The following is a 27,374-nucleotide window of genomic DNA, read 5'->3' as shown; positions in this document are numbered from 1 at the left end:
AGTAACCCAGTTTTAGGACTGGCAGAGAAGATAACTGAGAAGGAAGTTGAGGAAGCGATAAAAGCAATGAAGAGTAGAAAAGCGGGAGGGCCGACGGGAGTTGTTGTGGGAGATATGTTGAAGGCAGCAGGAAGTTGGGGTGTGAAGAGAATGACAGAGATCTGTAATCTGGTGGTGAAAGAAGGCCGCATTCCAGTGGATTGGGAACCGAGTACCCTCGTCCCTCTATACAAAGGGAAAGGTGACCCTCTGGAGTGTGGCTCGTACCGAGCGATAAAGTTATTGGAGCATGGAATGAAGGTATTGGAAAGGGTGTTGGAGAGGAGGATAAGGAAGAAAGTGAAGATCGACGAAATGCAGTTTGGATTTATGCCAGGAAGAGGAACGACAGACGCGCTCTTTATTGTGAGGCAATTGCAGGAGAAGTACATGGAGAAGAGGAAGAAGTTGTTTCTTGGGTTTGTTGATCTGGAGAAAGCATTCGATAGGGTTCCACGCAAAGTATTGACATGGGCATTGAGGAAGTTAGGAGTGGAGGAATGGTTGATCAGAGTCGTGATGGCAATGTACAAAAGAGCGTGCACGGCTGTAAGGACGAAGGACGGGAACAGTGCTGAGTTTGAGGTGAAGGTGGGAGTGCATGACCAAACTTTTATTGAAATTTTATTGAAATTCTACAAATACTGTTTAGATTTTGATGATTTGCATGTGATATGATTTAACGGATGTTTATATAAATCGTTTAAAATAAAAAACCTTCAATTTCTGATATTTAGCCTTTTCATTTGGGCCTACCAATTGAAGCCCGGCAATTGAAGTGGGGTGGTATACCGATGCTCGTAGTAACAATTACATTATTTCCTCCTCACTCTCCTTCACATTTATTCGCTTTTAAACTTGTTTTCTCCGAAACCATTTGAGCAATTGACACAAAACTTTCATTGTATTCGCATGTGACAAAGCCGAATGCCTCAACTCTGTGTTCGCCTCAAAATCCTTAGTCCCAAACCCACTATTTGTAGCTGTGATGGAGGTGCTGGCTCAGAACGTAAAGGAGGGTTTACCGTGGGAGTTGTTGTATGCAGATGATCTGGTGTTGATTGCGGAAAGTATGGATGGATTGAAGGAAAAGATGAACAAGTGGAAGGAATGTACGGAGACAAAAGGTCTGAAGGTGAATATAGGAAAGACGAAGGTGATGGCAAGTGGTAAAGCATGTGGTGAGGTGGAAAGAACTGGGAAGTGGCCCTGTGCTGTGTGCAGGAAGGGTGTCGGAGTGAACTCCATTCAATGTACAATGTGCGCCGAGTGGGTTCATCAAAAATGTAGCGGTCTGAGAGGGTCATTAACCAGTGTGGCAGCTACATTCAAATGTAAGGTGTGCACAGAGGGAGCTGCAGATGGAGGAAATGTTGAGTTGGATCTTGGAGACTGCGTGAAGCTGGAAGGTGTGAAAACATTTTGCTACCTTGGAGACATGCTGAATGGAGAAGGTGGATCAGACTCGGCAATGGTTGCAAGAGTGAGATGTGAATGGAAGAAGTTTCGGGAACTGAGTGGCGTGCTGATGAGGAGGGGAGTGTCGTTGACGCTGAAGGGAAAGGTGTATGCTGCATGTGTGAGAAGTGTTATGATTTATGGGAGCGTGACATGGGTAATGAACGTAGAGCAGCAACGATGGCTGGAAAGGGTGGAAATGCGACTGGTTCGGTGGATGTGCGGAGTATCGTTGAGAGAGAGGAAGACAAATGATGAATTGCGAAAGATGATGGGAATAGAGCCCGTGATTGATGCTGTGAAGAGGAACAGGTTGAGATGGTTTGGTCATGTGTTGAGGAAGGATGAAAGTGACTGGTTGAGAAGAGTGATGGAAATGAATGTGGAAGGAAGTAGAGGACGGGAAGACCGAGAAAGACTTGGCTAAAGATGTTGGAAGAAGAAATGCGGGCAAGGGGGTTAACAAGGAGAGATGCAGAAAATAGGGCAAAATGGAGAAGATTGTCACGGGGACCGCAAGGCTAACCCCCGCTCTAGCAGGGAAAATGGCCTTTAAAATGCATGTTGTTGTTGTTGTTGTTGTTTATGATGATATATCATATGAACTGCAAAGTCAACCATGACCTTGCTGATGATTGGAAGTAAGCTGATAGGTCTGTAGTTGAGGGGATCAATTTTTGTACCTTTTTCTGTCATGTAGTGTTTGTGGATTTACAAGCAGATGGAAGATGACCGAGCACAAATGACAGGGTGAAAAGTTCAGAGAGGATGTGCAAGAACAGCAGAGTAGTCGATTTGATATTTCCTGAACCTAGAAATGTTCTTTCCTCTGAACTTTTTTTGTTGATTTGTTCTCCCATGGGGTCCTAGAACAAATTCAGCTTGGTTGCCCAAATTGCAAGTTTGGGCAATTCTGGTAATTAGCATAAATCCAATCTTGCCGCCGGGCGCCATTTTGAAAATCTAACTTTTAAACCACTTGCCCAATAATGATATGAAATACCTCTTTTAAGGGGTTTTGGGGTATGTCGAATCTATTTATTCTGTTATTTTTTCAATTAAAGGTCAAGTTCAGGTGCTGAAGGTCATTTCAGGTCAAGGTCATATTTGACCTCTCGGTGGACAACAGATGAAAAGTTTAACAAAATTACATTTTAATAGTTTATTCATGTTCATGCCACGGAATGGATAATCATGTAACATTTGACACATTTCTTTGAGAAAGTAGTAATAATTCATATTTGAAAGATCATTATGGATATTAGCCTCGCTTAGATGACATTGAAACTAACACATTGCTTTGACCACTCACATTTCATGATGAGGAAAACTATTGCATTAAGTAATTATGCATAAACGTCATTGTAAGGATGTTACAAGGCTTGGCATTACTGCAGATAAAAGGTGGTTTTAAACAATATGCTACAACCGTAATGAAGTATATACCGGGTATCACCTAATAACCTTCATCTTTTCTCCCACTCATCATCGTCTTCATCCTCAATAACCTCATTGTCTTCAGAATCAACAATACCATCGTCAATATTCTCATCGCCTTCACTCCCTGATCCACACCCTCTTCAAAATCGTCTCCTTGAACATCCTCCCTCTCGACATCAACCTCATCTCCAGTCTGAGCATCTCGTTTCTTAGTGTACGGATTGCAGCATCCCTCTTGACCAGAGCAGTTACAGTATGACGTGCATGAAAGATGTTGTTTGTGACAGCCACATGCCTCGGTCCTGCACTTCTTGCCATGTGCCCTACACTGACACAAAATCACGTCAATCAGATCTGGTGGAGCTGGGTCACCCTGAGCGATGACAGGAACGGGTATGCCATCCCGGATCTCCCATCCAAAGCGAGTGATATTGGCTGACTCGTCGGGTGGGGCTTGGTGATCTGCAGCTTTCCACAACATGACCTGCAGATGAGCCCGCAGCACATGCTGCAACAGGTTGGCAGATGTTGGAGGCAGGGCCATGATTTTCGGACTTTTCTCCTTTTGGTGAAGGGTGTGAAGCGGGCAGATTCCATGGATGTTCTTGGCGGTTGACCATACAGAGCAACGAAGAAGGGTTTTGCTGCTTCCATCATATCTGCCTGTGTGGTGCCCACCTTACCCAGGACATCAGCCAAGCCTGGAAAGTCCCCATCAAGCAAGATGTTCAGTGCACGGATCTTCCCTTTGGCATATGGATATGATGTGTCGCACCCGCTGAGGGCATGCGTGCCAAGCAGCTGCAGACATTTTGGCCCTAGGTCAGCACAGGTGGCTTTGATGTCCAGCACTGTCCGATCCCACCGCTCCATCTGCACCTCGCATTGCAGCTTCGCCCGATGCACCCAATAGACCAGTCGGACAAACACGTCTGTGTCGTCACTAAGCACACGGATCACGCCATGGCCGCCACGTCTGGCAGCCTCAAGGACATAGGAGATCATGGTGACGTCTGCTTCGTCATGGCCGAACACACCATAGTTCGGAGTCTCCATCGCCGAATTGTCTCCTAGATTGAAGTTACACAACACGCTCGCCAGCCTCCGTTTGTTATTCTTGCTCTTCAGGATTGCATCTCTCTTGGGCAGAGGACTGGTGATGGAGAGCTCATCGTCGGTGACAACTTCACCAGCTCGCCGCATTCTCTCATGATCCTTGGCACAAACGACATCTTGGTACTTGTCGAAGACAACGACCTTCTCAGTGCGATCTGGATATTGACTTAAACGACTCTGGATGGATGCAATCAGATCTAAGGGACTGCCACCGTGTGGCCAGACAATATGGTAGAACAGCTGTGAAACAGCCACGATAACAATGTCAGGAGTAGTTGGCAAGATCTCAAGCACACCGAGGCGTTTGACCAGACCCGACTTGTTGCCTTTGCGGAGACAACCATAACCATTGATGAGCGATGAAGGTACTACACACAGTTCGTAGGCAAACAGAGGTTCAAGCTCCAACTGCTGCCGCTGACCAATCATCAATAGCCAGAGAAAAATGTTCTCAAGGTCTATTACTGGCCTTTCATTGTTGCGCTTGACCTTTTTGTAGAACCCATCAGGGAGACTGGCGATGAATTTTCTCTCCATCTCTTCTCCAATCACAATTGAATCTGCCACATTCACATCAGCGGAGGAAATTTGACCAGTGACAGGATTGTACAGATGAGGACGGTGATCTTCCAATGGGTGTGGGTACTTCTCCACCTCTGCATAAGTGAGACCCCTATCATATGTATCCAAGATGCGCCGATGCTTCAACTCCTCTTTGTGCTTCTTCTGTGCAGATTGCCCCGGTGTATAAGGAGAGTAGATATAGTCCACGCGGTCTGATATGTGGACGATGATAGGGAAGGCATCAATCCACTCACTAACTAGCTCAGCAGAAAGAGTCATGCCCTTGAGAGCTCCCTTGCCGATCTTGATGGCAGTCTGTTCGCCAAACTGGTCAGCAGAGACAGCGTTTCAGTATCCATCATGGTGCCGACAGACAATGTCTGCCTTCTCCTCGGCATCGAGCACACGCATCTCCAGCAGGTACTGGGTGAGATAGCGAGCGTACTGGACATGGCCAGCAAGGAAGAAGTACTTATGCACTTCATTGTTATCTGCTTCAAGTAGATATCACCCCCTCTCTCTCTGCACGCTCAAAATGGTGGACCAGGAGCGTTGGGAGAAGGAAGTTGTCCACCCAGTGCCGGCCAGTGGGATGGAGGCGGGCAGTCTCCAGATACTGCTCTATCTGCTCAAATGTCTTTGTTCCTATTGATAGAAACAGCTTCAAGAGCGCTGCTGATACACCCTGAAAGGACCGCATGGCTTTCACCCAGGACTTGCCATTGAATATACCTGTCAGCCCTCCATATGCTGCGGCCACATACACTTTCAACGCCGAACCTTTCATCAGCTTCGCGATGCAGCTAATGAAGGACTGTATAATATGCATCCCACCAGGATGGGTGATTACCTTACGGAAAAGCATGGGCTGGTACCAGCACACCTGTTTGGTTACTACAAACAGCTACATGTCAATGGAAACATGAACATATGCCATCCCCATGTCAACCAGTGACTTCTGCATGTACGGGAGTGTTGTGAGGATGGTGTCTGGGTGAGAATGTGGTGCATCAATCAAAGGACCAAACATATAGATGCTTGCTGGTTTGAGTATGCCCTGGCTCCTGGTTAGCTGATTGTTGAAGCCATTCCACTCTATAGCATCTTGCCCCTGACTCAGGCTATTAAGCCACTGTGTGTCCTTCTCTTGGGCAGCCTCCAGACTGGCATGTTGAGCACACACGTCGGCGAAGTTCATCCCGGTGTTCTGTTTAGGCACAACAGGGGGCATCACCTTCTTCGGGCCAGTATAGTGCATAAGTGGAATGGCCCTGTTATTGCCCACAGACTTTGACTGCTTGGTCGTGAGGTGAGGGATTGTGAGTGTACTGGTGCCAAGCTGAGTGCTGGAAGTCTCGATAATCCCAGCTGGGTGCATCTGAAATTCTGTTGCCATGGCGTGCGTTTCACGGCGACCATTTGGAGTCGACAACAGCAAGTCGAAGTTGTCATACCAGCCAAATATTAGTCTGACTAAGCCCCATCATCCGATGCAGCGTGGGAGCATTATCACTAACGTACTTAGCCGCCGACTTGCGAAACCGCAGCACCTCATCATATGACACAGTGTATCCATGTTCATTTAAAATGTGAATGAGATCACTGCTACCAAACTTCTGCTTCTGATCACTGCTTCCCCCCCCTCCCCCCCTTCCCACGCCTCCTCCCCCCAAGCCCTCTCCCTTCCACACATCTCCCTGCTCTCAAATGTTGTGTTTGTGTGCTTCCCCTTCTCTCCCCATCTTGTTTTCCGCTCCCTCTTTTTATATATTTTGTTTGTCTGGTTGATTTGTTTGTGAAGTAAATGTTAGCTCTTTCACGAGCCTCGATTCAGTATACAAAAAAAAAACAAAAAAAAAACTTGTGGTGTAGTTTGACACCCAACCCGAGTGTTGTTTGGTTACGTGTTTTGGTAATGCAATATTGTATGCATTGCGATGGACTCAGTGACACTTTTGTGACTTCACCGCTTGATACGAGCTTTGAGATAAACCTAAGCAGTGTACTACTAGTTTGCTGCTTTGTTTTGGTATGCGTGAAATCACCCAGATCATAGCTGTTGTTCTTGAATGGAATATCACGTGCTTGAGTTGTGATCTTTCTCACCAAAGCATCCTCTTCCTCCTCATCCACAGTGTCCACTTTGGAAATGTTAATGATTTTACCTAGATACTCTCGGAATCCAACAATGGATGCACAACCCTCAATGTAAAGTACTGCCGCATTATCACCTAAATGCGTAACCAGCTTGGTAAACATTTGCTTTCGTGTCAACTGGCCACCACAATTCACATACTTATCATGTAGTTCAATGGATGTCCAGGAACATAGCTTTCGATTAGTATCCATCTCATCAACAAGCAATTGCATAGCTCCATCGATTATCGAGGTCTGGTCAACATAAACAGGGATTTTCCTGAATTCGTCATAACAGCGAATATGATATTGTGCCTCAGCTGCAGGCAAATCATGTACACCACGACAACGTATAGCAACTTCGCTACTCCACACATCATTACGATCATCACAATGTTGCAAAGCAACATCCTTGAAAGGTGGAGCACCTTGGATACCTTTTCTCTCGCACTGTACTACTCTGTCCCACCTATCAGGATGCTTAGGATCTACAGGTACACAAGCTTTACCAGAAAACAAATATTGTTTTTTGAAATTTTGATCTACAAGTCCTGTCTATCTCTTTGCTGATGACGCCACTATCTGCCGCTCCATTCCTCATCCCTCAGATCGGCAGTCTGCAGCCTCCTCACTCTCTGCAGACCTGGACAAAATCACAGACTGGTCAAACAAGTGGAACATGTCTTTCAATCCTGACAAATCTCACACTCTTACAATGTCTCTCCGAAAGGACCGACTGGAAAACCCTCCCATCTACTTTCTCAACAATCATCTCCAAGAAGTGCTGTCGCTCAAGCTTTTGGGTCTCACTATCTGCCATGATCTTTCTTGGGAAAGCCACATTTCCAAGCTGGCCTTCAAAGCCAGTCGCTGACTGGGCATCCTCCGTCGTGCGAAGTCCTTCCTTGGCACACCTGAGCTCCTCACCACATACAAGGCTTTCATCCACAGCTCAATGGAGTACTATTCCCCCCTCTGGGCTGGTGCTCCTGCCTCACACCTAGCTCAGCTTCATGCTGTTGAGGCCAAAGCTTTCAGAATCATTGGAATCTCCTGCGATGAAGTCAACTCCGAGGGCCTTTCATTCACTCACCGCAGGCAGGTAGGTGGTCTTTCTGTCCTCTACCGACTCCTCTCCGGCCTTGCTCCCCCAGCTCTCTCTGTGCTCTGTCCCCCCAATATTCCTTCAGGTCGCACAAGATCTGCCTGCAACCCTCTGATGGTTAAACTGCCAAAGTCTAGGCTCTCTGCTCACCTTCACTCTTTCATTCCCCTTTTCTCCCGCCTCTGGAACAAACTCCCTCACTCCCTTCAATCCCACTCCTCCCTCCAGGTCTTTAAAACAGCTGTGCACCACCATCTCTTATCTTCCCCCATCCAAAACCTTGATCTTTTCTACCCCCGGTAATTCACACCAGAGTCCTTGCAGTGTTCATATGTTTTATACCTCTCCCACCTCCCCCCAAGTCCTCCCGATGTCCCTGCTCTCAAATGTTGTGTTTGTGTCCTTCCCCCTCTCTCCCCATCTTGTCTGCCGCTCCCCTTGTTTTTTGTGTTTTGTGTGTCGGTTTGCCTTTTTGTGTGATTAATGTTAGCTCTTTCACGAGCCTCGATCTTGTATACAAAAAAAAAAAAAAAAATCAAACTCTATTACTTGTGACCTTCTTATTCTGGGAACTGGTGCTTCATCACTGTCTATTGGACCACCCTTCCTCTTCTTAGCCGCAAGTTTTTTTTTTTTATATGATCCTTCGAGGTGAAAGAACAATAACAGTTTTTATGTAGTTCAACTGATGCTTGCTCTCCTTGAGAGTCAAAAATAGCCTGCATTCTATTACGGGTCTCATCGTCGTACCGCTCTATTGCACACTCGATAGCTTTCTTGACTGCTTGAAGCTTGAATGTTTTGAGTGGTCCAGACCTGTTGCAGGTTGAGAGGAGGCACTTCCCATTATGAAGCGCTGCATCAGCCCTCTCGAATCCTGTCAAAGACAAAAAAGAGAGAAAAAAAGGAAATATTAGAATTGTGTCAGATTTGGCAAGAATGTTATTCAGTATATTGAAGATTTTATGGCTCTTAACAGTGAATAAATGTCGATAGATACACCCAAACTTACAGAACTTAGATAGCAAACTCGTTCAGTGCATCCACCATCTTTCTTTATCCGTCCTGGGGACTAGAAACTAGTTATTGAACAAACCACAGGCAACCCACTCGGCATTTACGAAAATGACACTTAACCTGGCCTTTTGCACCTGATCTTCACTTTGAATTGAAAAAATAACAGAATAAATAGATTCTACACACCCCAAAACCCCCTAAAAGATGTATTACATATCATTATTGGGCAAGTGGTTTAAAAGCTAGATTTTCAAAATGCCGCCCGGCGGCAATATTGGATTTATGCAAATTACCAGAGGTGCCCAAACTTGCAATTTGGGCAACCAAGCTGAATTTGTTCTAGGACCCCATGGGAGTACAAATCAACGAAAAAAATTCATAGGATAGAACATTTCTAGGTTGGGTATTGAGTACATAGGAACGTCAAACCGACTAGAGCATGTTTTTTCGGTTTCTGTACAATAAAGCTTCATATCTACGAATGTTAATATCACCGATCTTCATACCTATGAATTGCTGTCTTCCTGTGTCCATCGTAATGCTTATAAATGCCAGTGTTCGTGCCTTTATTTTATTCCCACAAAGATCGAGAATCATCTCTTCACCTGAACCGTATTTCTAAATTTTAACTCTGGAGTTGACCTCAGCAGCAATTCTGACGATTGAAAAGTGATCATTTGTCTAATTCGGACATTGGGGGATGCTCCACGGATCTCAACAGTATTGTGGGAGTGCTTCAGGTGTTTGGTGAGCAATCTACAAGCAGCTTGGTAATGGAACATCACACTAGATGGAACACCCCTGCTCCCCCCTCAGATTGAGTCTATTTTATTTATTTCCTTTTTAGAAACATTTATTTATCGTGTACACAAATTTATTTTAGCCTGGTGTTGGCTTAGCGGTTAGGGTGCCGGCTTGGGATCCTAGGATCCTGAGTTTGAATCCCGGTCGATCGCTGAATTAACGCCAGGGGGGTTGACTCGGCCTGTTCGTCCTTCCGAAGTCTGCAAATTGAGTACCGGCTCACTGGGACGAATGATCCCGGTGTGTACCCCGATTTAGAATAGGTACACCGTGTTCCTGCGCATCGTAAGAGGCGACTAAGGGTTGGCGTCAGGAAGGGCAACCGGCCATAAAAACATTGCTTCAAACAGGGAACGATCATCGTCATGGGGCCCGCAAGGCAAACCCCCACTCCAGCAGGGAAGAATGGCCTTAAAACGATCATTCATTCATTCAAAAGAGTAAAAAGTACAAATATCGACGCATGAAGGCACCTTTATGGTGTTATTTTACCCATTCATACAAAAAGTACATACAATTACCCACTCGCCTTTGTTGTGTTATTTTATTTTCCCCCTTTTTGTGTGATCTGCCTTCATTATACGACCTGTCACTTCCACATGAATATACACATGTAAAAATAACGTCTGGCAACCTCATGTTGGAGTTCCAGCATGTTGGTTCAAGCTGTCAATTTCAAACTCAGAAAACATTGTGGTTAATCTGTTGCTTCTGTCTTATTCTTCTTCAAACTAAAACCCCCTCGTTCCTATATTGTTGTGATGTGTGGTGGCTCGGGCAGTGCCTCATCTGCTAAAAATGTTGTGCTATTTTATTCCCCCCCCCCCCCCCCCCCCCCTTTTGTGCCATCTGCTGTCATTGTAGCCAGCCGAGACTGTATGGTGAAATCTCCTCTATGGTGAAATGCCAGACTCGACGGCGCTGAGGTGGCTCTCTGAGAACGGCCAGAGAGATGTCCACTTTAACCCTTTAATGCCCACGTCAACATGGCTCGAGGGCATTCAATGGGCAGCCGGATCCATTGGACCCGAGCCATGCATCCGGGAGTTAACAAGCAAATGATCTGATGAACCGATTGGAGCAGAAGAAGAGCAGCAGACTTTGCAGGGAAGTTTGTCAAAACCAAATCTAGAAGAGACGATACTCCATTGACTGTGATCCGGGTCGGGAAATTGACAGATTGTGTCGGTCCCAATGAGTCGCAGAAGTCCTTTGCTGAGGTGCCATGGCTGGTGAGAGAGGAACCCACACCCAGCCAGCTGGCATGATGACAGTTGAAGTCACCACATATGAGGAAGAGAGAGTTGGGATGGGTAGATAGAAGTTGGTCCATGTTGTCAGACAGGGAGATGTAAATGGAGTCATCACTGTTTCAAAGGACGGTACAGAACATATATCAACAAAACGTGGGAGTGAAGGGGAATCCGTAGCCAGAGCTACTCCTGGGGGTGAGGTGGAGAGAGAGCAGTGCAAGGAGAGTGAGGAAGAGAGTTTTTGATAAAGATGGCAACCCCACCTACAGGACGAGGCTCAGGTCTATTATACCGGAGGAGGGAGTAACCTGGAAGAGATATTAAGGAATCAGAAACATCTTGAAGGAGGAAAGTTTCTGTTAAGCAGATCAAGTCTGGTTTGCCCAAAGCAACCTGTATGGAGAGATCAGTGAAGTTTGAGCGAAGGCCCCGGATGTTTGAGGTCTACACCGTTGAGGAAGAGGAAGGGGGAGCATCGGATTCAGGACAGTGGAGGGAAGGGGTATAGAAAGATGATGGAGGAGAGGGGATTGTAGGGAGAGCTGTCTTTGGGTTATTCAGGGTTTTTAATGGTGTTCAGGGTCTTCAAGGGTCTTGATGGAGTTATGGGTCTTAAGGGGTCTAATCTCCCAAGCATGTAAAAAGTCTTCTCTCAAGCATGTAATCTCATCTCTCAAGTATGAAAAAGGTATTCGGGGTCTTTATGGTCTTTAAAGACTAAGGTGGTGGATGAAAATACCCTTAGTACAATCCCTGAGTCAGACTTTCTTTGTGCCAAATCTGGTGGTGTTGGCCCAGCGGTCTTTGCAAAAAACGCAAACAGACAGACATCCGATGAATTCCCTCTCCCTCTTCACTCCTCTTCACTCCTCACTCTCCTTTCCCCTTCACCCTCCTTTCCCCTTCATGCCTCTTCACCCTTCACCCTCCTTCCACCTTCACTCCTCTCCAACCCTCATTCCTCTCCAACCCTCACTTCCCTCTATGCCTTACTCTTCTTTCCCCTCCCCACTCCTGTCTACTCTCACTCTCATCTCCCTCCTCATTCCTCTTTGAAGCCCTTCCCAGAACGGGTGTAGCCACTCCCTCAATGGGGGAAGCCACACCCATGAACTGACAGACAGACGGACACACTGGAGCAGAGTAATGTAGTGGTGGAACACCCCTGCTCCCTTCCCAGATTGAGTCTATTTTATTTTTGCCTCCCTTTAAAAAGTAAAAAGTACATTGAGGCAGGTCCTTGTCCCCTCCCCCCACCCATCCCCAACAGCATGTGTTCTGGCTCGCAGTGTCGTGCGGTGCCTTGCCTGCTAAAAATGTTGTATTATTTTATTTTCTCCCTTTTTCGCGATCTGCTTTCATGATACGACTCGTCACTTTCACCGAAATAGATAAAAGTTTCCCTCTCCTACCACCACCCCCCCCCCCACACCCACACCCCCTTCGACTTCCCTGCCCCCTTCCCACACCCCTCACCCTTTACCCTCCCCTTCCCCTTCCACTCTACCCTCCCATCCCCTTTCCCCCTCTCTCTCCTCCCCCCTTTACACCCCATCTCCCCCTCTCTCCCTTTCCCCAACTCAATCCCCTTCCCTCCCCCTTTCCCTCCCCCTTTCCCTCCCCCTTCTCTCTCCCTGCCCTCTCTTTATGTTCTCGTCACAAAGTGACTCTACGTTGCTTGGCAATGCCGGGTACTTTTGCTAGTATGCATATAAATAAAAACTTCATAAGGATCCTCTTTGATTTATCCATTTAATACGGTGCTATTGTTACGTGGTCCCCTCGGTGACTACCTGGTCTCGGTGACCCCCGGACCGTGAGAGGAACTTCGCCAGAAAGTTGTATCACATATGCGCTTTCGCCACGCAATCCATATGAATTCCACCCAAGAGAAAACTGAGTTTCAATGATATATTTCAAGGGTAATGATACCATACAAGTTCAATGCTACAATCAAGGATATTTTCCCCGAGCAATCCACCATCAACAATTCACAATCCACAATCAATCCCCTAGATGATTAAGATGGCCATCTTATATATGTGTGTCCCCTTTTGTACTCACGACCCCCTTTTGGTCTCTGTCCCTCACAATGTCTCTGGGCCCCTCCTGACCAAGATGATGGTCGGCTTCGCCGCACTCGGGCGGTTGAACGAACCCCGGGTGGACGTGTTTCCACCGGGCAGGTATCGTACCGGGGACCACGGCTGCAGCCCCCTCGTGGCCACGCGAAGCGGGTACTGTAAAGCAAGCAACAGCCCCACGCCGCTTGCAACGCGTGTTATGCCCCAACGTGCGACCCGTACGCGTCTTTGTAGACGGTGCCGCGAACGGTGCCAGACGCGGGGTCGGTGCACGGCCCCACGGCAACTTGACGTCTCCACCGGGTAGGTACACGTCCCGGTAACTCCTCTCGCCAGACGGGCTTGGGAACGCCGCTTTTCCACGCGGCGCAAGGTCGATCCCACCTTTCGTCGGAGCGGGGCGAGGAAGAAGACTCCTCCTCGCTTTTCTTCCTCGTGTCTTTTCCTCTTCCGTTTCCGGTCTCTTTTTCAGAAGGGCTCCTGACCCTCCAACCACAACAACCCTTAATCTACTACACATTGATAAGCAAAGACCTGAATGGTAATTCACATACATTCACATAAATATGTAACAGCTATCACTTGCCATTGTAAGTTTGATTTGTCCATGTTTCTTTCCGATATCTGCTCGCTGCCATGCCTGTGATTGATATTAGCATTTCAGGTTGGCATCAAAGCAAAAATGGAGTCACATTTTGTTGAGACAAATACAATTATTATCTGAAAAAGTAATGTATTGGTACATTCCTTCGTTTCTATGATCGTTGTTTGATTATTGCATATTGTTTTTGGATCCTTGATAATTATAATGTGAACGTGCGCATGCGCATGCGCAAGATTGGAGGTCACGTCTCTTCAAAGCTGTCCATGCGTGCACGCTTTCGAAGTTAAGTAACTTTTCACAATTGTGTTTTTGTCGAAACTGTATCTTTCTCTCGGTGTATGTAACTATTGGTGTGTCTTTAATAGTATTCTTGGTGTTGGTTTTTCATACCTGTGTACAGAATCGTCGGTTAGTTCGTGTCACGTATTCTGAGGCCTAGTGTAGTACTCGTAGGCTACCGTGTCTGACCTTGGCTTGAGGCTTTGTTTCTGTCTCAGCGGTTCTTCGATTGCGCTCGCAATTACTTTCGGTCTCTATTTTTCTAATTTCACGTTCGGTCTCTTAGGGGGGGGCCTGGGGCATCAGTCACTTCAAGTTTTTGAAAAAGTTTGATTTTTGGTACCATTTTGAAGCTTAGGGTCTAAGTAACAATTTTGGTCCGAGTGGACAAAGATCACATGGAGTCTTCATACATTCCCGCCATTTTCCAAGATGGCCGCCATCAAAATCTAATACTGACAATATCTCGGAAACTAATCAACCTAGAAACATGAATTTGGTGTCTATACCTAGGTTTTCATGGTCAAGGAATCCAATAAAACCATTTCTGACTACATCAGAGTATTTATTTGTCTCGAAATGGTAAATTACACAACAAACGTTATAGCAGAATTTAGCAGAATTATGCATGTTAACAATTAAGCACATACGAACGTAAATTCTATAAAATACCATGAATATAAACCGAACATTCTATTTTCATTGTTCTTAGTGATATTTGATTGATTAGGTAAGTGCAACTAAAAAATCATTACTCATTCTCACAACCATCATGGTCATTTAGTTGGGACATGTGCACTTGCATAAACGTGAGCACTTCAAGTCAGCTTTTTTGCACTTGCATGACGAGCAAGGTTTTGTGCACGCGCATTTTACGTCTAGATCAAACACATCCCTGGCAAGGGGCAACGTGGTCCAGATGGGAACCAGTTGGCCATCTTTTTCCATCCATCCATGATTGCTTGGGCTTGGGACTAGTGCCAGTGGCTCGTGCGCTGTAGTCCAGATGCTCGCCTGGAAGACACTCCTTTTGAGATGTTGGTCCAGCGCATCACTTGTAGGGGGTATTCTTTCCACATCCCTAGTCCTGTGACAGAAAACCCTCATTCGAACAAGGTCAACGTTGGTGTCATCAGTGATAGGTTCGTTGGAGTACATTTTGCAAACAAAGTGACTCACCACTTCCCTCAACTCTGGCGATGTAAGAAACGGGGTGCTAGCAATTGTCGCAAACTCACTCAAGAGGGGTGGAACCTCATCTTTCCGCTTGAAGCAGTATCGCTTGCCCTTGAATTTGAAAGCTGACGTGCTGTCTGATCCAGTGAATGCATGAAAGAGAGCCAAGGCTTTGCACGTTGTCACACCCAAACTTGAGGCAATGTTGTTGAGGGAGATCATTTTGACTGTCTTTCCTGCTTTGAAAGAAATCCAGATATCTGACTCCGGATTCACCGCCTTGATGTGGTGGAAGTTACACAGAAGTATTACGACAACGTCTGTGTCGCCAGTATAGACCATTCCCAGTGATGAATATTGGAGGGCATGAAGAAGATGTACCAGGACACGAGTGTCTGCCTCCTCATGATTACATCGTCCCATGGGCGGTCCATTCCCTGCATTGAGGACTTGGTCACCAGAAGTGATATAAACCTGTTTGCCATCTTGGAATGGTGTTTGCACAATGCTTGTTGACAGGAATGAGAAGAGCTCTTTTTTATTTTCGGCATTAGCCAAAAAGTTTTGCCAGTTTCCAGGCACTTTGGCAGAACCAGATACTCGCTGTCGTGTGCCTGTTCCTCGCTTTTCTCTTGTGGTCGCTTTGATTGACATTGTGCGATACTGATCCCATACAATATCCACTCTCGCTGCTCTTTTCAACTCATGCTGGATTCTTGGGCAGAATACTTTGGTGAAATATTCATCAAATGTTTTGCCTTGGACAGTTGTGCCAGGAAGAGAGTGGATCAGTGCACCACCATCAATAACGATGACCCCATAATCATCTGGTGCGACGAGCTCCTCATCCGCGGATAGTCCGGTACTTGCACTTGTTTCCATAATGCACGCCAATAAATCTGACTTGGTGCAAGAGTTGATGGACCCATCAGAAGCCAGTGCATCTGGTGATGAGGAGGATTCGTGACGGAAAAATTCCTCCAAATTTCCACCCCGGCTATCAACCATAATGAATGCTTGTCCATACAGCTCTGTATGTTGTTTGAAGTGCTGCACCTTCTTCTGAAGTGCTGTCTTTTTTCGAGTTTTCTCCTCATGGAACAGCAGCAAGTTGTTTTTCTTGATCGGAGCTGCCAGAGGTACATCATTTGAGTCCAGCACATTCTTCCGAAAGTGGTCATACTGCTCTTGTCCTCTAGATTCTAAGACACGGACCGATGTGGTGGCAGACTTGTCAACACACACTTTATTGTCTAATGTAACTAGTTCTGCACTACTCTCTTCAAAGGGATTCCCTCTGCTTTGCAGCACATCCATGAGATTTGTGACATGACGCCTAAATCGGTGCTGGGATGTACTTCCTTCCTCGTGATGAGGGAGCTCTTGATCTTCGTCGTCATCTACATCAGTGAATTGCTCTAGAACACGGCTAATTTCTGGACCAGTTGCAATCCAGCGTTCTAGCATCTCAGGGTTCTCTGTGATCCCGATCACTCCCCCAACCCCTTTCACCCGTTTGTTGGCCTGCTCGTGTGCTTGATCAATCGGAATGGAAGAGTAACGATGATTGCTTCGACTTATTGCCCAGTGACCTGCTTCAAACTCCTCTTGGATGCTAGATGGAAGACTTTCAAGGTCTCTGATGAATACGGGAACCCACCTTGCATAATTCTGGTGATCAAGTGCAAAGAACAGAAGCACAAGGTTTTGCAGAGTAGCCACCATAAGTTTGAACTTTCGCTCTCTGTGTGATCTAATAAACATGAAGATGAGCTGTTCGTACTTGTGAATGAGTAACCAGAACTGCACTGTTGGTTTCTCTTTGCAAGCTACAGAGACCCAGTCGTCGAAGGTCATTTCACTTCCGCCGTCCTCATAGGCTCGTTTCAGTAGACTATCGAGCACCACAACAGTAATCTGGTGAGCATACCGTGTTCTCATTGGATCATTTGCTCTCAAGTAAGATGTCGCTGCAGCTACTGTCAAGGCAATGCCAGCCTCTGCAAAGGCTTCAGGCCATCCAGACCCTCGTAGGAAATCTCCCATAGTCGCCCACAAAGCCATTTCGATGTGGAGCCCTCCCAACATCACCAGAAACGTATCTTCTCCAAAGAGTTCAGGAAAGGTCCATTGCATTTTCTTGGCAATATCAAAGAGTGGCTGGTCCACTGCCATGATTGGGATTTGCTGTGGGTTGAGGAACTCGGTTGTTTTCTTGACCAGGTCCATTCCATGTCGAATCATTTTTGGTGTAGCTGCTTTATCACGGAATAGTGGTAGCATGGCTTCAATACATTTCTCTGTTGATCCCACAGCATCCGATCGAGAAGCATGATATGCCGACCACATAATTGGAGGAACAGTTTCACTTTCAAATTCCATTTGCATATTTTCCTGCACCATTTTCATCCAGGCCTTTTCATGGTGTTCCTCCTTGTCAAATGACGCCATGGACTGTGGCTGCACGTCTTTCACAGGAGGTTGGGTGACAAGATTCCGGCTCATAGGTGGAACAAACGTGTACAGAGGAGGCAGCATTGGTCCCTTGGTGCTTGATGCTCGTCGATGGAAGTCGATTTCTATAGGTTCTTGGTCCAGCCCTGGGTTTTCTACTGAAGGAAACTGAAACATGGAGATACCTGTTCCATGAAATGAGGATGTGGCTGTTCTGGACGTAGGATTGTGATCTAGATTGTCAAGGGCTGCAACCGTAAAAATCTGCTGACGAAGGTTGCTAGGACAGACTATATCAGCGTTGGCATGTGCTCTTTCAGCAGCAGCTTGTGCATATCCAACTTCAATGGTAAGCACTCTCTTATATGACACGCTAAGGCAATACTGATGTAGCAGTTGTACCAGTTTCTTGCTCCTTGTTTGGGAATGCAGTTTTAAGGCCAAAAACACTGCAAGAGGAGGCTCACATCTCCAGTTTGCAGGAAGAGAAGTGATGTTCAACATGGTTAGTTGACTCATGGAGAGAACTGTCCTGGAATTGTCTTGCATAGGAGATGATTTAGGACCAGTAAGCAGTTGACGAAAGAAATATTTCAGCTTTGTTGGAACAGCAGATTCCTCACAACCTTCAGGAAATGACCCCTTGAAATTGAAAGCAGTATCATGATCCAAAACTGCTTTACGTAGAATTGATGCTGCCAACAGTAAGGTACGTGATTCTTCCTCTGGTGTCTGGCTCGCGCTGGAGATGATTTTTCGAGCTGTCTCTGAGCAAACAAGGAATACTCGATTTCGGATCCCTTTTTCTTCTGTCAGATGTGGGAAGTGTTCAAGTACTCTCTCTTTCAGGCGTGTGCAGTTCACTGTCTTACGAATCTCATGCTGTCCCAACCTTTCCGTCATCATATCTGTCAAATCTTGGAGAGCAAAGATTCTACGTCCTCCAGCAATTTCTTCACTGACGAATTGTAGTAGCTCATTTTCTACTGTGATTTCAGTGTCTTGGGTGACTTGACCTTGTTTTGTACTGATTAGCATTTCATAATGCCGACGGTTGAATTTAGTGTAGCAATATCGATGATAGTTAGCTTCAATAGCTACCAGATCTCCTTCTGCAAGCCGTGCTACAATGCGATCCTCTCCCAATGAAACTGCTTTGTCATGGATGTTCTCGGTGAGGGAAACTTTTTGGAATGAATGGTCATCTTTACTCGTTTCTTCATTACAGAAGAGACATAAATTTCGATTAGTTTCTGTGCTAGATCTTCTTGGTCGTTTTCGTAGAGGTGGCAAGCCTTTGAAAGAACGTGTTTTTACCCGGTCAAGTGCTGATGCCTTGTACAACTGACGACATGTTTTGTGCCAGGATGCTCGATTTGCTTGCATAGATCCTTCATCTGGAAGTTCCAAGTTTGGGTGAGGTGCAGCATCAACATCTCGGAATTGATTTACAAGGCTGATAATATCTTTGTATGCCTCCGCCCTACGTACACCAACTGGGTTGTCAAGAGGACAGACAAGTTCTTCGTTTGTTTTTTCTTGGCAGAGGACACACAACTCACAGTTCGTTGTCTCAGCCATCACACTAGCCTGGAACGAAAAGAAAATACATGTAAGTATATAATAACCAAGCATAATCAAGTATACATGGACATAACATAACACAAAAATCTGACAAGTAGGGATTCAGCAGAAGCAGTTGCACATACATATGAATTATCCAAACCGATTTCCAAATATACAAAATGTATTCATGTGTGCTGACTTATATAACACAATGGCTATTGTATTTAGATATTTGGATACATACTGATATATCAACAGATATATAATGCGACTAGAAAATGTGCTAATGAGTTCGTGTACTGCACAGATATTCCAGCAAACAACCTAAGCTGATTCCATGATCACAAAGGATAAATGTGAGATCCTAATTGCCATGGTTATTTTTCTACTTTTGGGGAACAGAGATACACCTACTGATTTAGAGACATAACTGTTTGCTTCCCTGGCCATAAAATTCTAGGCATGGACACCAACAGCATGACTGAAGGTTTAGTGGTTTTGGAAGTATAGCCGATATAGGATTTTGGTGGCGGCCATCTTGAATTTTACCATTTCGGGACAAATAAATACTCTGATGTAGTCAGAAATGGTTTTATTTGATTCCTTGACCATGAAAACCTAGGTATAGACACCAAATTCATGTTTCTAGGTTGATTAGTTTCCGAGATATTGTCAGTATTAGATTTTGATGGCGGCCATCTTGGAAAATGGCGGGAATGTATGAAGACTCCATGTGATCTTTGTCCACTCGGACCAAAATTGTTACTTAGACCCTAAGCTTCGACCTGGTACCAAAAACTAAACTTTTTCAAAAACTTGAAGTGAAAATGAAAATTTGTTCATGGTGGGAACCCCACTATCTGTCTCTGTTTTCATCTCAACTCAAAAAAAAAAAAAAAACCCAAAAAATATTCCCTTCTCTGTTCTTATCCGTTGTTCGTTCTTATTTGTTCGTTCGTTCTTCGACCACGTTGTTCGTGATCACGTGTTCACTGTTCACGTCATTAAAAAATGTTTCAACTGTCCCCTGAAGAACTGTATTCTGTCAAATACTATAACACCTTTTTCTTCTTCTTCTATAAAAGGATGCTTTCAACTTGCTCACCAAATCTATTCATTCCCAAAAAAAATTCCATCTCTTACAGTTACAGTGCCTCTTTCATACATTCCCTAAACTCTCCAGAACTCCACCCATCCTTCAGCGTCCTCAAACGTATTTTTGACTCGAAGGTCTCAAGAAACTCATTTTGCAATAAATGTTCATTTCCCATTAATCGTACATTTTTCAAAATCCAATCTCACCCCTCCCCTCCAAATCTTCCCCATCACCCCTTCCCTCAAAAACTTCCCCATCACCCCTCCCTTCAAAATCCACCCCCTTGCCCCTCCCCTCCAAATCTTCCCCATCACCCATCCCTTTCAAATCTTCCCCCTTGCCCCTCCCCTCCAAATCTTCCCCATCACCCCTTCCCTCCAAAACTTCCCCATCACCCCTCCCCTCCAAAACTCCCCCATCACCCCTCCCCTCCAAAACTCCCCCATCACCCCTCCCCTCTAAATCTACCCCCTTGCCCCTCCCCTCCAAATAATCCCCATCACCCATCTCTTTCAAATCTTCCCCCTTGCCCCTCCCCTCCAAATCTTCCCCATCACCCATCCCTTTCAGAGCTCCCCCCTTGCCCCTTCCCTCCTAAACTCCCCCCACACCCCTCCCCTCCGAGACTCTCCCTCACTCCTCCCCTCCTAGACTCCCCTCTCACCCCTCCTCCTCAAAGCGTCCTCCCTGCTTCTTCCCCCTTCCAACTTTCACCTTCATCTCCCTCAACCTTCTGCCTCACTCTCCCCCCTCCTCAAATAACATCTCACTGCGCCTCACCCAATCACCATCAAACCTTTTGTCCGCCCCATTCTTCCCTTTCTCCAAGCTATTCTGAAATCTCTGACACACCTTCAACAGCTCTCCCTACCTCTTCCTCCTCTTCCACATCTTACCCTACCGCTCCCCCCCCCCTGTTCTGTATCCGATGCTCCCCCTTCCTCTTCTTTAACAGTATGGACCTCAAACAACCGGGGCCTTCGCTCAAACTTGACTGATCTCTCCATACAGGTTGCTTCTGACAAACCAGACGTGATCTGCTTAACAGAAACTTTCCTCCTTCATGATGTCTCTGATTCCTTGGTATCTCTCCCAGGTTACTCCCTCCTCCGGAATGATAGACCTGAGCCTCGTCCTGGAGGTGGGGTTGCTATCTTTATCAAAAACTCTCTTCCTCACTCGCCCTGCTCTGCCCTCTCTCCACCTCACCCCCAGGAATACCTTTGGCTAAGGCTTCCCCTTCGCTCCCACCTTTTGTTCATATGTGTGTTGTACCGTCCACCAAACAGTGATGACTCCATCTACATCTCGCTGTCTGATAATATGGACCAACTTCTATCTACCCATCCCAACTCTCTCTTCCTCATATGTGGTGATTTCAATTGTCACCATGCCAGTTGGCTGGGTGTGGGTACCTCTCACCAGCCATGGCTCTTCAGCAAAGGACTTCTGTGACTCACTGGGACTGACACAATCTGTCAATTTCCCGACCCGGATCTCAGTCAACGGAGCATCTTCTCTTCTGGACTTGGTTATGACTAACTTCCCTGAAAATGTCTGATGCTCTTCTTCTGCTCCAATCGGCTCATCTGATCATGTGCTTGTTAAAGTGGACATCTCTCTGACCATTCTCAGAGAGCCTCCTCAGCGTCGACGAGTCTGGCATTTCACTCAGGCCAACTGGCACGGTCTTCAAGCAGCCATCAATCATCTGGACTTGTCTCCCATCTCTACCGCCTCTGACATCAACTCATCCTGGGAATTCTTCCAAAGTAAATTACTCTCTCATGCACAGATTTATCCCATCTCGTCTTCAGTTGTCATACCCTTCCTCCCGTCCATAGTACACGGAATCTTGTGGTGAGGCTATTGCCCAGAAACAACTTGCTTTCGTCTCATGGAAAGCAAATCCAACGGAAGGAAATCTCATTTCCTTTCACAAAGCCAGAAACAAGTGTGTGTCCACCCTCAGGAGAGCCAGGAAACAATATCTCTCCGTTCTCAGGACAGAACTCTCTTATCTGTCTCCCTCTTCCAAATCCTGGTGGCGTCTGGTCAAATCTGTTTCTGGTGTTTGTTCCCCCTCCATCCCCTCCCTCACCTCAAACGGCCACACGGCTGACTGCGCACGTGAAAAAGCTGAATGCCTCAACTCTGTGTTTGCCTCTAAATCTTGTGTCCCAAACCCATCCCTCTCTGTGCCCACCATACCCAGTCGTACCCACCTGCTCCTGGATTCTGTGTCCTTTCCTCCTGACAAGGTGGAAAAGTTTCTGTCAACCCTCGACTCTGATTCTGCAACTGGACCTGACGGCATCAGCCCACGGGCCCTAAAATCCTGTTCTTCCGCTCTTTCACTCCCTCTCTCTGTTCTCTTCACCCTCTCTTTTGCTCAAGGTCATCTGCCATCTGCTTGGAAATCTGCCAACATCACCGCTTTACACAAAAAAGTGCAAAAACAGATCCCATCAACTACAGACCAATCATCCTTCTCCCAATTATCAGCAAAGTCATGAATCCATCATTGCTTCAGATATGAAATCTTTCCTCTTCTCCAATGGCTTGATCTCTGATCATCAATTTGGTTTCAGACCTGGTCACTCTACTCTGGACATGCTGCTTCTGCTTTCTCAACAATGGATGGAGGTCCTCAATGCCAAACAGGAAATTAGAGCTGTCTCCCTTGACATATCACGTGCCTTCGATACGGTCTGGCACCCCGCTCTGCTCACCAAACTCTCCTATTTTGGTATCGATGGAAATCTCCACGCATGGCTGGCGGACTTCCTCTCTAGTCGTAGTCAACGTGTGGCCCTGAATGGGTTTCTCTCATCTCATCTCTTCCTGTTCAGGCTGGAGTTCCCCAAGGCAGTGTTCTGGGCCCTGTGCTTTTTCTGGTCTTCATCAATGATCTCTCTGACTCTCTTGAAAATCCTCTCTATCTCTTTGCTGATGACTCTACTCTCTGTCGCTCCATTCTTCATCCCTCAGATCGGCAGTCTGCAGCCTCCTCACTCTCTGCAGACCTGGACCAAATCACAGACTGGGCAAACAAGTGGAACATGTCTTTCAATCCTGACAAATCTCACACTCTTACGATGTCTCTCCGAAAAGACCGACTGGACAACCCGCCCATCCACTTTCTGAATAATCCTCTCCAATAAGTTCTGTCACTCAAGCTTTTGGGTCTCACTATCTGCCATGATCTTTCCTGGGAAAACCACATTTAAAATCTGGACTCCAAAGCCAGTCGCTGACTGGGCATCCTCCGTCGTGCGAAGTCCTTCCTTGGCACACCTGAGCTCCTCACCACATACAAGGCTTTCATCCGCAGCTCAATGGAATACTGCTCTCCCCTCTGGGCTGGTGCTCCTGCCTCACACCTAGCTCGTCTTCACGCTGTTGAAACCAAAGCATTCAGCATCATTGGAATCTCCCGCGATGAAGCTAACTCCAAGGGCCTCTCACTCACTCACCACAGGCAGTTTTGTGGTCTTTCCGTCTTCTACCGACTCCTCTCTGGCCTTGCCCCCCCAGCTCTCTCTGGGCTCTGTCCCACAAATATTCCTACAGGTCGCACAAGATCTGCCTGCAACCCTCTTATGGTTAAACTGCCAAAATCAAGACTCTCTTCTCACCTTCACTCCTTCATTCCTCTTTTCTCCCGCCTCTGGAACAAACTCCCTCGCTCTCTTCAATCCCACTCCACCCTCCAGGTCTTTAAAACAGCTGTTCACCACCATCTCTTATCTTCCCCATCCAAAACCTTGATCTTTTCTACCCCCGCTAATTTCACCCCAATTCCACTTTTTTGAAATACCAACTTCTGTCCTGGAAGTCCTTGGTGTCCTTGTGTTTTATACTTCTCCCACCCCACCCCCTTCCCACGCCTCCTCCCCCCAAGCCCTCTCCTTCCCACACATCTCCCTGCTCTCAAATGTTGTGTGCTCTCAAGTGTTTGTGTGCTTCCCCTTCTCTCCCCATCTTGTCTTCCGCTCCCTCTTTTTATATATTTTGTTTGTCTGGTTGATTTGTTTGTGAAGTAAATGTCAGCTCTTTCACGAGCCTCGATTCAGTATAAAGAAAGAAAGAAAAAAAACAACAAAAAAATAAAAACGTTTTAGTTGCCGACAAGAGTTTTTACCCCATGCTTGATTTGTGGTCAAAGCGAGCGCAACTCGAAAGTCCGTTGTTATAACAAAGCACACTTGATCACATTGTTGTGCCATTTGCTTTTCGTTTCCACATACATGTGAAGAGTTGGTGGTGGTGTTGAGAATCCCTGGTGTTGGGCTCGCGGCTAGGGTGCCGGCTTAGGATCCAAGGATCCTGGGTTCGAATCCCGGTCGATCGCTGAATTAACGCCAGGGGGGTTGACTCAGCCTGTCATCCTTCTGAGGTCGGCTAATTGAGTACCAGTTCACTGGTAATTCCCTGTTTGTCGTTAAAGGCGGCAAAAAGGGTTGGCGTCAGGAAGGGCATCCGGCCGTAAAACATTGCTTCAAATAGGGGACCGAAAAACAACAACAACCACGGTTCCCGAAAAAGGCCAACCCCCGCTTTGCGGGGAAAAATGGCCTCTAAAGGTGGTTATATATACATGTGAAGAGTTATCGAAGTGAGAGTAAAAGGACAAAGTGCGGCATGTTAAAAATACTCCTGAAAGGTTGCTTCAACTCTTTTTCACTGGCTTAACAAAATTGCTTATTTTCTGTCAATAGATTCGGAGATCCCACAGATGGAAAACAAGAATTACAAACAGGAAGCAAAGACACAGGTACTTATGATTGTGCTTGTTGGTTAGGATATTGGACTTTTATTGGATATTTGACTTTTTATTGGATATTTGACTTTTTATTGGATATTGGACTTTTTATTGGATATTAGACTTTTTATTGGATATTGGACTTTTTCTTGGATATTTGACTTTTTATTGGATATTTGACTTTTTATTGGATATTTGACTTTTCATTGGATATTTGACTTTTTATTGGCAATTTGACTTTTTTTGGATATTTGACTTTTTATTGGCTATTTGACTTTTTCTTGGATATTTGACTTTTTATTGGATATTTGACTTTTTATTAGGTATTTGACTTTTTATTGGCTATTTGACTTTTTATTGGATATTTGACTTTTTATTGGATATTTGACTTTTTTTTAGGTATTTGACTTTTTATTGGATATTTGACTTTTTATTGGATATTTGACTTTTTATTGGCTATTTGACTTTTTATTGGATATTTGACTTTTTATTGGCTATTTGACTTTTTATTGGCTATTTGACTTTTTATTGGATATTTGACTTTTTATTAGGTATTTGACTTTTTATTGGCTATTTGATTTTTTATTAGCTATTTGACTTTTTCTTGGATATTTGACTTTTTATTGGCGATTTGACTTTTTATTGGATATTTGACTTTTTATTGGCTATTTGACTTTTTCTTGGATATTTGACTTTTTATTGGATATTTGACTTTTTATTGGATATTTGACTTTTTATTGGATATTTGACTTTTTATTGGATATTTGACTTTTTATTAGGTATTTGACTTTTTATTGGCTATTTGACTTTTTATTGGATATTTGACTTTTTATTGGCGATTTGACTTTTTATTGGCTATTTGACTTTTTATTGGCGATTTGACTTTTTATTGGATATTTGACTTTTTATTAGCTATTTGACTTTTTCTTGGATATTTGACTTTTTATTGGCGATTTGACTTTTTATTGGCTATTTGACTTTTTATTGGCTATTTGACTTTTTATTGGCTATTTGACTTTTTAATGGCTATTTGATTTTTTATTGGATATTTGACTTTTTATTAGGTATTTGACTTTTTATTGGCTATTTGATTTTTTATTAGCTATTTGACTTTTTATTAGGTATTTGACTTTTTATTGGCTATTTGATTTTTTATCAGCTATTTGACTTTTTCTTGGATATTTGACTTTTTATTGGCGATTTGACTTTTTATTGGATATTTGACTTTTTATTGGCTATTTGACTTTTTATGGGATATTTGACTTTTTCATGGCTATTTGATTTTTTATTGGATATTTGACTTTTTATTAGGTATTTGACTTTTTATTGGCTATTTGACTTTTTATTAGGTTTTTGACTTTTTATTAGCTATTTGACTTTTTCTTGGATATTTGACTTTTTATTGGCGATTTGACTTTTTATTGGATATTTGACTTTTTATTAGGTATTTGACTTTTTATTGGATATTTGACTTTTTATTGGCGATTTGACTTTTTATTGGCAATTTGACTTTTTATTGGCAATTTGACTTTTTATTGGCTATTTGATTTTTTTATTGGCTATTTGACTTTTTATTGGATATTTGACTTTTTATTGGCTATTTGACTTTTTATTGGCAATTTGACTTTTTATTGGCAATTTGACTTTTTATTGGATATTTGACTTTTTATTGGCTATTTGACTTTTTCTTGGATATTTGACTTTTTATTGGATATTTGACTTTTTATTGGCTATTTGATTTTTTATTAGCTATATGACTTTTTATTGGATATTTGACTTTTTATTGGCTATTTGATTTTTTATTAGCTATTTGACTTTTTCTTGGATATTTGACTTTTTATTGGCGATTTGACTTTTTATTGGATATTTGACTTTTTATTGGCTATTTGACTTTTTATTGGATATTTGACTTTTTATTGGATATTTGACTTTTTATTGGATATTTGACTTTTTATTAGGTATTTGACTTTTTATTGGCTATTTGATTTTTTATTGGATATTTGACTTTTTATTGGCTATTTGACTTTTTATTGGCTATTTGACTTTTTATTAGGTATTTGACTTTTTATTGGATATTTGACTTTTTATTGGATATCTGACTTTTTATTAGGTATTTGACTTTTTATTGGCTATTTGATTTTTTATTAGCTATTTGACTTTTTCTTGGATATTTGACTTTTTATTGGCGATTTGACTTTTTCTTGGATATTTGACTTTTTATTGGCTATTTGACTTTTTATTGGCTATTTGACTTTTTCTTGGATATTTGACTTTTTATTGGATATTTGACTTTTTATTGGCTATTTGATTTTTTATTAGCTATTTGACTTTTTCTTGGATATTTGAGTTTTTCTTGGCGATTTGACTTTTTATTGGATATTTGACTTTTTATTGGCTATTTGACTTTTTATTGGATAT

General features: G+C 44.3%; 1 protein-coding gene across 1 annotated transcript in view; it reads left to right on the top strand.

Annotated features, from left to right (window-relative positions):
• Positions 1–27,374, top strand: part of RELCH (RAB11 binding and LisH domain, coiled-coil and HEAT repeat containing) — a gene marked incomplete in the record, with an annotated part of 173,775 nt that overhangs the window by 15,566 nt on the left and 130,835 nt on the right. Inside the window, 1 exon segment of the mRNA XM_068108847.2 lies at positions 24,913–24,968. Within this exon segment, the coding sequence (XP_067964948.2) occupies positions 24,913–24,968 (56 nt within the window).

This window comes from Myxine glutinosa, chromosome 2, assembly GCF_964187855.1.
Source record: "Myxine glutinosa chromosome 2, kmMyxGlut1.1, whole genome shotgun sequence".
Classification (NCBI taxonomy): domain Eukaryota; kingdom Metazoa; phylum Chordata; class Myxini; order Myxiniformes; family Myxinidae; genus Myxine; species Myxine glutinosa.
This window is presented reverse-complemented; position numbering and strand designations above follow the sequence as displayed.